Raw genomic sequence first — 13,406 nt, forward strand, 5'->3', positions numbered from 1 at the left:
CCCGGAGCAAAGCAACAAACCATTGCGTAGCTAACTAGTAGCGCTAGCTTTAGCTAACGTTAGCCAACGAAACGAACTGCCTTGTAAAATTGGAAAACACTGGTAATTAATTATTCTATAATTTGTAAAACTACGGTGTTAAAAACGACAATTTCAAAAATACAGATTCTAATGGTCAGATATAGATATACAGATACTAAAGATAGGCAGGTACTTGCTTTTAAGCAGAACACAGGGGAAAACAAACTTAGCGGGAGTGTTTACGTGTTCGGCGTAATGACGTACAACGGCCTCGAGAATTTCTGTAGTCCTATTCAGCCATTTGGTAACAACCATCGTTTTTCAGACACGTAAACTCTTCAAAAATCCCCAGTGGGGTCACTGCTGATGTATTTAATGTTGTAGAACAAAACGTCAATTACCTCTTAAATTTGTGTCAACCACAGACCTTATTTCGAGATATTTTCCAAAACCCTATGGAAAAAATGCATTGCTTTTTGAGGAAGGAACCGGAAGTGCTAAAAATGCTAACTTACTTCCGGGTTTTACGACGCGTCACTGCAGCTCTCTATAGCCTCACTTTTAATATTTTGCAAAACATTAGCTAGCACTGTTTTACAGTTGCGAGCAGTTTATTGGGTTTTATGCTAGATAGACAGGCATTGTTTTGATATAATAAATTAAGCATTATTGTTAGTTAAGCATGTCAGCCTGCAGCCCCACTTTTAACTCTGTTTCTCTCTAAATCATTGCAGATCTATGGCTGCACTAAAAAAAAGGAAACCAGTTGTAAGATGTTTAAAAGTTCATTAAACATAATATATGCTTAAATGCATTTCAAAGAGGTTGTGTTTGTGTTATTCTACATTTTGACACCAAGATTTTCTGATTTTACAGCAAATGTATATTGGTTCCAAATAACGGTTATCGGTGTCCTTGATTACTAATAATTGGTATCGGTATCGGCCTTGAAAAAGCCATATCGGTCGATCCCTAACAAGGACCATCACTAAAAAAGTGTACCACAGAAACATCTGGGTATGTCGCCTGCACAAGATCCAGTACAGGGTTTAGATGCTCCCATATAGCTGCTGGGCTTTTGTGTTTTGATGGGGATATTGTGGTGAAACAGGTTGGTTCTTGGATGCCACCTACATAAAGAACCCCTGTATGCAGTGTTGCCTGCTGGTGGGATGATCCAAAGTGCACTGCTTGGATTTCCGAACTGTACTTGCAGGTAAAGTTCTCAGAAAAATCTACTTGAATTAGGCATTCATCAGTGGCCATGCTCTTCCTTAGCTCACGGTAGGAGGCATACTGCTGCCTAATATTAAAAGAATGCTTCTTGAACTTGCTCAGGAGTGTTTGGAACTGCTCAGCAAGTTTCTCCTGGGTGCCCTCAACAATCTGTTTAACAGTTATCTTCACTGTTGGTCCCTCCTGGTCATTCATTGTTGCCTTATCTTCTGTCCTCCACTGAGTATAGGACACCCTTTCTGCACTGTCATATGTACTTGAGAGTGGAACTGTTTTGTCTCTGCAGTGCTCACACTCCCCATACATACAGTCCTTTCTAGCAGTATCACAGCACAACATTTTAGTGAGCGCCTCAAGATTTGAGGTCTCAATCAACTTCAACTGACTAAGCTTTTCTGCCAGAAAGCTAAGATTCTCGTGCAGTTTGCACATGCACGTGTCACGGTCAAACAGGGACGGGTGCACAACCCAAAAGGGACGTTGGCGGCAAAATGCAGGATATGAGATCCTCACATTGTTCTCTTCCAGAAATCTTATGTGGAGGTTTCTTATTGTGTCTACAAGGAACCTTTTTTGCATCTTTACCTTGTTTCTTGTAATGGTTTGTTTTCTTCCTGTAGTTATCCTGCGGACATCATCTCTTGTCAAGAAGGTCTTTACATTGTTCTCCATAGATGCATCTGCATACCTATTGACAGGCTTTCTGGTAAATGTGCTTAGGCTATTAGTGTTCAAAAGGTTTCTGTGTTTTTTTTTAAACCCCCAGTGCATGTTCTGAACATCTCTGCAGCCGATACTTTTTGACAATCTTTCCCAAAGTAACCTTAGATATGATTTGCTTATCTCTTTCATTTCTGGTCTTTTGGTATTTTCTTTTGATGTCAGCAACAAGGGCTTCATGGAGAAGTAACGTTTTTCTGACCCTGCTGTTCACAGTACAATTATTGACCAGTTCACAGACTTTGGATCTTGGAGATTCATTATGTGTTGCTGATCGCTGGAACCTCTTTTTGTACTTTTCTTTAAGTTGTTTCTCCTTTCTCAGTGAATGTTTGAGCTGTTCTATTTCTTCGCGCAGTTAGTTTCTTGATCTAAGGGATTGCTTTTTGCCCTCCAAACGTTGCCTAAAACAAAACCAGGCAATACATAATTAGCAAAACTCCAGCCCATATAAACATCTAACATGGGCAAACTATAATATTTTAAACAAAATTATAAACACTTGCATTGACACCACACACACGCACACGCACAGGCGCACAGGTGCACAGGCACAGGCAAACACACACACACACACACACACACACACACACACACACACACACACACACACACACACACACACACACACACACACACACACACACACACACACACACACACACACACACACACACACACACACACACACACACACACACACACACACACACACACACACACACACACACACACACCTAACAACATATTTCCCTGACCTTGAGGACTCAGATCTGGGCTGCACTGCATACTGAATATTAGGACTTTGTGGAGGAGTGTTGATATTGCTGAAAGCTTCCCTTTCTTTCTCCCCTCCTCAGTATTCCTTTTCCACCTCTTGCGCTCACTCCTGAGATAATTCTCCCTCATATTTGGGTCTGCATTCCTTCTTGCCCTGTTTTTCCCATTATGATGTCTGAAAATATTAAACATTAAAAAAACATGAAGAATGATACAGACCACTTAGTCATCTAAGAAATGTCAAACATTCAACCCTGTCACAACAGTTCAACCCTGTTATAATAAGAAATGTGACAGGGTTGAATGTGACGGGGTTGAAGTTATTGACAAAAAGTAGCCATGAGACCTTGTTTAGCTAAGACATAGCACCACATGGAATTTAAGGTAGGGTGACCAGACGTCCCTGTTTTCCGGGGACAGTTCCCGTTTGTATTGGCCTGTCCCCGGTTGAAACTGTCCCCGGAAATGTCCCCGTTTTCTAATATACGTTATAAACACATAGCAAGGGGAGACAGAACGTTTCATGTCAGGAAACACTGGGTAAACAGACTGTGGTCAAGCCAGCCCCCACTTCGGAAAACACAGTCAAGCCAGCCCCCACGTTGTATTGCGGTGCGCGAATATCCTATGCATTACGTTAGAGGCCTGTAAAAACTGCCTTCAAAATAAAAGCGTTTACTCGGTCAATAACAAATATACCTAAAAAACACACCAAACATATTCATATATACTGGAGCTTAAATTAAGAAATATGTACTATATAATGTGATCATTAATAATTTAAGACAAACTACATAGGCCTGTAGAGTGGCGCAGTCACGCCCACTTACTTCCGCATCATGGGACCTTATTCCGAAAAAATAATACATTGAAGTCAATGGAGAGAGAAAACTTATCTTTTGATCCCGTTTGAATTGTGCCATGAATTACACATATGTTGTTTGTCAATCTTAAAAAATCACTTCCATGTCAAAAAATTCAAAGTTTGTCTTAAAACTGTTGAAATATAAGACTATGAAAAATACGCAACTAGAAAGACTACAAATCCCAGAGTCGCGTAAGTGCTGTCATAACTGATGTATTCCCTCCAGATAGCTAAAAATACATTTACTTAATGTACTTACTTACTTTAACAAGAAGCCTGTGTGCTTTGTACCAGGTTGTTATCATCCTAGTAATAGTACCTTTTGCTCGTTCTCGAAGAGCAACTAAAACAAAACACGACAGTGTACCTTGTTAGCTAATGTTAGCTAACTGACATTAACGTTACACATTACACTTGTGTTACTCACCGAAACCTTGTAAAGCCGGTCCCGCATGCTGGCTCTTACGGAACTGACTAACTCCCCTTTTTCGTATGTACAGCTCTCAACATGCCCAGACTTGTAGTGATTTTCACCTCTTTTAATACTTTTCGTCTCATTCTGAAAGAAAGAGGTGAAAGGTACCAACGTGACGGCCATCTTGGTGTTGGTGACGTGTGCAAGACCAGAGTTGTAGTTCATTGAGCGCTCCACACACAAAAATGTGTAACTTCACAGTTTTACGACACATTCAAAATGTTTTGACTTGCAAAATTATCTTTTAAGTTGACAAACATCATATGTGTAATTTGTGGCACAATTCAAACGGGATCGAAAGATAATCTTTCTCTCCCCATTGACTTCAATACATTATTTTTCCGATATAAGGTCCCATGGAGGTCCACCGGAAGGGGAGGGACTTCGCCACTCTATAACTACCACATTATAACTGAGTGAATGTAAAATGTAAGTATACAGTTATGAAGACATATCTGGCATTTCCACTGGGTGACCAATTTCAATTAATGTTGACACCATCTCACAACACTCCTAAAATAACATTACTTTCTGAAGCACAATTTAAAATGTATGCTGTTTAAAATCTCAAATTAGATCTATTGTCCATCTATATTTTGATTATTATTTAATGGAAACTGTCCATAGTCATTTGAAGTCAATCAAATACTTATTTCACTTCAGGGTGACAGGAGACCCCATCTAGTCAATCAGAGAGAATCAGGACAATCTGATGTAGAGTTTCAAAATAAAATACCTTTGAAGTCTCATATGAGCTATCGTCCATCTGTTTTTAGATAAGAATAAAACAAAAATGATCCAGTATCAAAAACTTATTTCACTCCAGGGTGATAGCAGGTCACCCCATCTAATCACTCTATTCACACAGCTATCGTCCTTCTGTTTACATTGAACCAGAATTGTCCCCGTTTTTTCTTTAACAGTGAAGAAAATTGGATATGTTAATGATATATTGACGGCATAACTCAAAATGTCCCCGGTTTTAATTTTGAAAATCTGGTCACATTATATTAGTTTAAGGACATAAATGGTGGTAAACAACTATTGTTTAATTTGTCCTAAAGAACTTTTTACTATAATTAATTCATACAACAGAGTTGAAATGTTGAGCTTGACAATCTCAATCTGACATTAAAAAAATGAAATATAGGTAAGAAAAGATACTGACACTTGTCTTTCTTTGCCGCCTTTTCCTCAATAGACTTCTGTGATGTCACTCCCTCAATTCAGATGTCAAATGCACTGATCCATTATTTTAATAGGGGGGGTAAAATATATAGCGTGACGGGGTTGAACCAAACTCGGGGACGTGTGTCAATAGTGCAATTTCATAGATAATCCATGTATTTTTTCAGATTCTTTTTTTTCACAGTTAAAGTACACACGCATATGATTATATTAGCATCAAAATGTTGGTATAATTGGCAATTGCTATTTGTTTAATATTCAATGAATATGTGATGATGCTCAGTGAGGAAATGCAAAAATGTGTGTTGTCTACTACAAAGACAACTAATTATTATAAAACAAAAACAAAATATATATATTTAGTTTTACATTGTAATGCAAAACACCCTGTTCCTTTAATTCAGTGCTTTACAATATATTTTTGTAGTTTCCTTTCATTTAAAATCTTTGAAGTAAGCTTGGGGGAATCAAAGGGCACCCGATTCAGAAAATCACCCCATTATTGTACTCTGGAGGGGAGTTTGACAGGGGATTACTCAAAAAGTAAAAGATAAAAGTACTTGATTGTACTTGTGGTAGTAGTCCCAGTAGTACTCTGTCCAGCAGTACAACTTTCCACTGAGAACTTATGGCTAAGAATAATTGTAGGCCTATCCCTCATCAAACATAGCAAATACATGAATTATTGTACTCGGGAGGGGAGTTTAACAGAGTATTACTAAAAAAGTACACAGTAAAAGTATGAAAACATAAAACATATTTTTATCGAGAAATATAGCACAAAAACATGCATTATTTTATTCTTGTACTATCGTCAGTGCCGCTTCTCGGCAATTACCGTAAAGACGCTATTAATCGCGCACTCAAAAATGAAGAGCTGCTCTTTTGACCAAGCAAATTTGAGAGACGTCTGAGTTGACCCTGAGACTGTATAACAAACATGGCCCCAGGTAGACCCCCCACACTCGTAGACTGGAATACCCCTGATGTGCAATAACAGTCTGAAAATATAAAACGTTGTGCAATATTCATGTGCAAAATAACCTCATCGAATTCAAGCTTTATTTTTTATATCAATGTATTTAGGCAAGCAGTACCAACTACATTGTATATGGTCTCCTTAAAAAAAAAATATACTGCTACTTTTAAATACCATGGTGTACTTATCTGCAATTAGTTTTTTTACTTATGGATTTTATACTACTTCATTATTGTTCAATATGTATGTTTATTCTCTTCACTTTATCCGCAATATATCTCTGCTGTTGTATTGATGTTCATTTCCCCACTGCGGGACAAATAGAGGAATTTGTATACTTACCCTCAAAATGCTTACATAGGCATCTGAGAGGTGAAGTAAGCTTTGGATAGTGTCCGCTCAGTGACATGTGATGTAAGGTTTCCAGTGAAACTCTTGTTAAACACTTCATCCTGCACACATTGTTCTCTGTCCTCAGATGTGACTAAGAAGTTGTGTTAGAAAGCTTCAAATAAAACTTAAAATCAGTCGTGTGTTTAGGCACTTCCAAGCTCAAGGTTGCGTTCCGATAATCCAAAAATCAGCTCCTAAATTCTAACCCTATCTCCTATTCCTTGACCTCTGAGTGAAACGTCACGGGGTTAAGGGATAGTGGATAGGAGAATTCAAAAGGACTTAGGAGAAGAGACTGCGGTACTTTAGAGAATCCGAATGCACTTTCACTATCTGACGTGTTTATGATGCGCCAGAGGACGTCATTGTGTGCGTCAGCTGCTGTGGTGAAACTATGGAACAACGGACTACATGGATGTTTAATAATAACGAGGGACTACTGTAAACTAATCTGGAGACTCTGCACCGTGCTCTGATGCTGTTGTTTTATGCTTTATGAACGTGGACAACAGAGAAACATATTCTTCATGACCAAAGTTGTAATTTAAATCAAAAAGGAAAGTGAAATGTATGCTCGTCACCCTCTCCCTCCGGTCCACATTAATACAAATGATCCCAATACGTATGATTGTATGAAAATATCTTAAAATAAATACAAATGTATTTATTATAAACATTAGTCCTAACACCTATCACTGTGTACATCACCATTCAAACATCTTTTAAAAGTTGAACAAACCCCACACAGCTCAGTGAAATGTTGACTTTATTTGATCATTTCAGTAAAAACTAACGTTCATATTTCTCTTTTTGATTATAATACTGATGAACGTTCAAAACAAAGCACTTTGGCAACTTACCACGTACGTTTTAAAATGCTTAATAAGCACCGTAACTTTCATGATATAATTTCTCCGTCATAATCGTTTGTGTCCGTGAACGGCCGACTGTTGAGTGACGCAAATGCTGCGGCTGCAAGGCATTGTGGGGCAGCATTTTCCCCTCTCCTTTCGGTAAGGGAGGTCCAGTGGTTCCTAAGCTAAAGGAGGTTATAAAGGAAGTTTGAAACCTCCTTTCCTTTCATTAGGAGAATTTGAACGGCACTTAACATGGCTGCCACTGACGTACTTCCGGGTCATTTCACTTGGTTAGGAAGGTTCCTAAGTTAAATGGACTATTGGAACGCAACCCAGGTTTATTTTTAGGGTCAAAGAAAAATAGTACACAGACTAGAGGTCCCTTTATTTAGATAACATATATAATCTCATATTCACGTCGCATTTTGAGGTGATTTCTGGTGCATAAATCTCTTGGTCAGCACTTCTCTTCTCCCACCATCACTCACAGCTCTTTGCTACATAGTATAACAGAGGGAGGCCATCTGTAATAAAGCAATGTCTTTGAGTAGCAAAACTTGTTAAAACTGAATAATGAAACATATAAAAACATTGAGGCAAAGAGAAACTAAGAGCAAGGTATGGTTAATGGTGAAAGGCTTTGATGAATGTTTTAGAGCACTATGTAACAACAGTTTGAAAGACAGTGCAGCTGAACCATCATAGACAAATACACAAGTATATACACCACCATGTGGAATGTGAGCCCATCATGTGATTCCTCTGATTACATTTTGGTGGGCATGTTAGGTCATCCAAGTTTAGTTCATCCAATGGATTTAATTTGAGAGCATTCACAAGTAGCTGCAAAGTAAGACTGTCAGCACATTAAAGCATCGCTGACATTTAAGAAAACACACTTTGTCTTTCACCACGCAGAGCTCTGGAGCCACCTGATCATTATGTATGTTAACATGTGCTAGAGGTTTGTTGTAGTAGACAGGACTCTTATGTCAAAAAGGGACAGAACTTCAAGACTTGTCCATGTTTAAATACAGAGAATTAGAACAAATCACGCAAATGATGTTGGAAGGAGCAATGGGAACATGTTTGTGTGATCCACTCTGTTTGAAACACTTCCAGAACCTCTCCTTGTGCTGGATAAGAGCTGAAACCCACATTTATCTTCACATTCATTGACAGATTGACCAAATGTTTTAGGTGACCTCAAAACATTTGACTTGAAGGTGTCGTTTCTTAAATGAAGTCTAATAAGTGACAACTTTTTGTTGATTGGGTCCGATTCTAGTGTGCTTATGCAAAGAGTGTTTGAATCATTTAATGGACATAAAAATTATGTTGGATGATTCCACCAAATCTAATAAACTACACATTGTATCAAGATAAACCCAGACTAAGATGTGAATGCTTTCAAATGATACTACATCCTGAATTTACTTAATGTTAGACGTGCACACATTTTGCCAGTGCATCTGGATAAGATTCGATACGAGCCCAAGTCCTCCGCCAACATTTCCGTTAAATTGCGAATAAAAAAATACTACTGGCCAGAGGATATTTAAAACAGTATGATCTTTTTATGACAGAAAGATTAACATCATTTTCTATTTGCCTTTCATTATCATACGTAGCACTTCTATCAGCCCTGTCAATTAGACATGTGAGCAAAACTTTAGAATTTGTGTTATCTCGGCACTGTGTTACCCTAAATGGGTCCGTTAAAGTAATTTCTATATATTTTGGCTTTTCATTTTAAACTGGTTTCCCAGAATTCAATGGGGCTGAGGTGTAAGTAAGTGATAAGTCTCCCAAGTCAACCCTCCATATTCCAGGGCCTGTGTGTATCCATGCATGTGTAGGCAGACCACCCATCTTCCACACACTCGTGGCCAGCAGCGATGGAATGTAGGGCGCTCTCAGGCTGGGGGGGTTAGTGCTGTTGTCATCTTTACCAAGTGCCCCCCCCCAGAGTCCAAAGACATGCAGGTCAGATGAACTTGAAACTGCCTGCAGGCGTGATTGGCTGTCTTGTCACTGTGTCAGCCCAATGATATATTGGTGACATGTGCAGGGTGTAACCCCCCCTGCCAGTGTCAGTCTCCAGCCCCCTGCACAGGACTAACAGGTTAACATCCAGGATGGATTTAAGGGCATATCTCACATTAGTTTCTACCCAGACCTTGATTTTAAAGTTGATGAATGCTGTGACACCGTACACATCGTATCCATACATTTAAAGACAGGCTAACCTTTTCTTCCTGTGAAGCATCAACGCCCTGCACATCTCCGTTAGTTATTTTATTCTCAGGGGGGTCAGGACGCTACCTAGAGTCGCCTGTGCCTTACATACCGTACCTCCATAAACAGTTCCAAAGATACACCCGATAGAAAATTAAAAGGATATGAATCTTGATTTCAGCCTCCACCCATATCATGACCCTACCACTTCATCCAGGGTTCCATTAGTTATTATTTTTAGCAAAAGTGAAAACAAACGTCACAGGGGGTGGACGGGGGGGGGGACGTGGCCATGGAGGATCAACATGGACAGTCATCTGGAAGGAAAATAAAGAGCAGAGGAAGAGGGATGAGGAAAGAGGGCAGCCCATTCCAAAAGCCCAGGTGGGGGGGGAAACTGTAATTCAGTCAAGTCACCATGTTGGGGGCTCTGATTCCTTCCCCAAAGTACAATGCCACTTGAATGCCACAACTGCTCGCTGTCCTCTCTGTGGGGCCTCATTTGGTGAAGGCGGCCACCACGGACCACAGCAGCTCGTTGGCGTTGGCCTTCAGGCTCTCCCCCTCGGGCTCCAGCTCCAGCAGCGTGCGCACTCTCTTCATGGCCAGGTCATACTGGTCGTCTAGCAGCGGGGCGAAGGCATTCTCCAACACATCAGAGGAGTGGGCTAAGAAGATGAGCGCCAGCAGCCGCTTGTCCATTCGATTCGGGTCGTTCACCCACTTGTCCAGAACGGACTCCTGGACCTTCTTGATGAGGCGCTGCTTGATGTTGTTGTTGGTCAGAGGGTGTGTGGTCATGTCGAACAGCAGGAAGTTCTGCTTCTCAGTCGTGAGGACGCCTTTCTCCACCAAGTTCTTGGCCAGCCTCTCACGGACGTTCCGCAGCTGATAGTGAAGCTTCAGGGGGTTCCACGTCTCTCCTGAAGAGAGACGATAAAAAAGAAAGACAGTTAATCCAATAAAACAACCCTCTTGTGAAATACTACTTAAGTGCAAAATATACATGTATGTATGTATGTATGTATGTATATATATATATATATAATAATAATAATAATAATTATTATTATTATTATTATTACTGGCTACTTCTTGTTGTTAGACAATTCAACTTCTGTGATAAATCTGTAAAAAAGCTGTGCAATATATACGTTGACCTTTAATACCATCACCTGGCTGCCATCTTAAAACTGTATATATGCTACACTTATAAATACTGTTACTTGTAACAGATGTGTATTTTGTAAATTGGGAAAGTTTAATTTCTACTTTTATCTTTAATATTTTATTTATGCTTCTTAATAAATATTAAGCTATCTTTGGCTCTTTACTCGATGTAACAATGTAAATCTCCCCTCTTTGGGATGGATAAAGGTATTCTGACAAAATGTTGATTTGCTCATCTATAACTAGCCGCTTTGAAAAAGACAATAAAAACGAGTCAATATCTCGGATACTGTACACATTGCTGACGTAGGCTTAGACTGAAATCTTTTGATACTTGAGCAATTATTCATTATTATTAAATTATAGGGGTGTAACGGTATACGTACCCGTACCGAATAGGTTAAGTAATTTGCTCACATTGGGTTCAACGCGTCATAGAGCGAGCAAGTCATTTCATTGGACGAGAGGCAAACTATGAGAGCTGGACACAGGGATGCGTTCAAATTTATTCAGTAATTTGAGGAACTGTCAAAAATGGCGAACGCGGATAAAGTTGAGCTCGAAAATCCTCCAGCATCATTGAAGTCTCCGGTTTGGGAAGATTTTGGTTTCGCAGTTACGTACAAGGATGACGGTCAAAGACAGGTGGACCGAACCAAAGCTGTTTGTCGGCATTGTTCAACTAGAATTGGTTACGCGGCTGGCAATACATCAAACTTGCACACTCATTTGAAAAGGCACCACCAGAACGTGAATATCACCGGTACCAAAAGAAAAAAGACTGAAGTGCAAACCCAACTCCCACTAGCATTTAAGCCTCCACCACTCGCAAAAAGTTCAGACCGAGCCAAAGCTATTACAAACGCCAAATATCCTTATGTTGCCATGTTAGCAAAGCGCTACCTGGCTGTATCTGCTACCTCTGTCCCTAGCGAGAGGGTGTTCTCCACAGCAGGAGACATTGTTAGTGCCAGCAGGTCTGCCCTTTCGGCAAGCAATGTGGACAAGTTAAATTTTTCTTTAAAAAAACATGAAAATACAATGACAAGCAAGTCATAATGTCAAACTGGCTGCTTAGGTACTAGTACAGTACAGTTCAAATACAGATTATTTCAGTTCATGGAAATGCTGCATCTTAATGTTTATTTTATTATATTTTGTATTTATTTGAGTGAATATTCAGTTTAATAATAATTAAAAACCCAAAACTAAGTTTGTTTTGTGAGTACTAGTACAGTAAAGTTCAAATACAGATTATTTCAATTCATCGAAATACTGCACCTTAATGTTTATTTTATTATATGTTGTATTTATTTGACTGAATACATTATTCACAGCTTAATAATAATAAAAAAATATATATATTTAAAAAAAAAATATATATATATATGTTATGTTTTGTGATAATTTTTTCTGCTGAACCAAAAACGTACCGAACCTTGACCTAAAAACCGAGGTACGTACCAAAATGTTTTTGAACCGTTGCACCCCTATTAAATTACCATTTAAAAAGAAACGTAATACAAATCTGGAAAATACAAAATATTCCAATGTGTTTTTGTTAGTGCTGGGCGACGGTTACAATTTGTATTGCGATTAATCGCATTGTTATGCGCAAAATTCAATAATGAATTCAAAAAGTAGTGTACTGTGCACTTTCATTAAAAAAATTGTGCTATATGAACAAAAGTGTAATAACATTTGGTTTGAAAACACTTTAACCTGTTAAGCCCTGCACCTGTTTTTCAGGCCTCAGGCTCGAAAATGACATTCCCAGAACAAATGACCATAACTACACTTCTTAAAAAGGGGTAAATTAATCATCTTTTTTCTCAAAGTAATGATAAACCTGTGAGTTGGATGTAGAAAAGTCAGAATCAATATAGATGTTTTTATTTTAAAGTAAATTCAGATTGAACATGGTAAAAACATTTAAATTATAGTTTCCGTGCAAAAAGAAAACATTACTTAGTGAAAACTACCCTTGGATGATGGTAAGGTAGATTAAAAGCTTTAGGAATCCAAAGTACAACATATAATAAGTACCCTGTATCAAGATTGATGCAAAACAAGTGACATTTGACCTTTTTAGAGAGGTTTAGCAAAAAAAACTCCACCTCTGAGTAGTGTCAATTTCGTGACTAAAACTATGACGAAATATGTTTGTCAACAACCTTTTTTTCCATGACGAAAACGAGACCATGACGAGACGGCACCGACGGCAGTAAACAATAACTGTAACGAAATCATCATGCAATATCGTTGACGAAAAGTGACGAGACGAAAATGTAGTTTACTAAATGAAAACTATGCCAAAATCTCTATTTACTTTCGTTGACGAAAAATGAGGAGACGAAATATTATCAAAGATAACGTTACATCTCTGATAGTCAGTTTTTCTTCCAGCAGTTCCATTTCCGGTGCTGCGGCAGGGCAGCAGCTGTGTGTCTGTGCTGCGCGCGGCGGTACATTTGAATTGCACCG

The 13,406-nt window shown here is 38.9% G+C and overlaps 1 protein-coding gene across 1 annotated transcript in view; it reads right to left on the bottom strand.

Annotated features, from left to right (window-relative positions):
- Nucleotides 1-9,069: 9,069 nt before the first annotated feature.
- The window catches only part of golph3a (golgi phosphoprotein 3a), a 30,896-nt gene continuing 26,559 nt past the window's right edge, over nucleotides 9,070-13,406 (bottom strand). The window contains exon 4 of the mRNA XM_079687851.1: nucleotides 9,070-10,675. Coding sequence (XP_079543977.1) covers nucleotides 10,251-10,675 — 425 coding nt within the window. The 3' untranslated portion in view covers nucleotides 9,070-10,250. The remainder of the gene's footprint in view (nucleotides 10,676-13,406) is intronic.

This window comes from Notothenia rossii, assembly GCF_949606895.1.
Source record: "Notothenia rossii genome assembly, chromosome: 6".
NCBI classification, from domain to species: domain Eukaryota; kingdom Metazoa; phylum Chordata; class Actinopteri; order Perciformes; family Nototheniidae; genus Notothenia; species Notothenia rossii.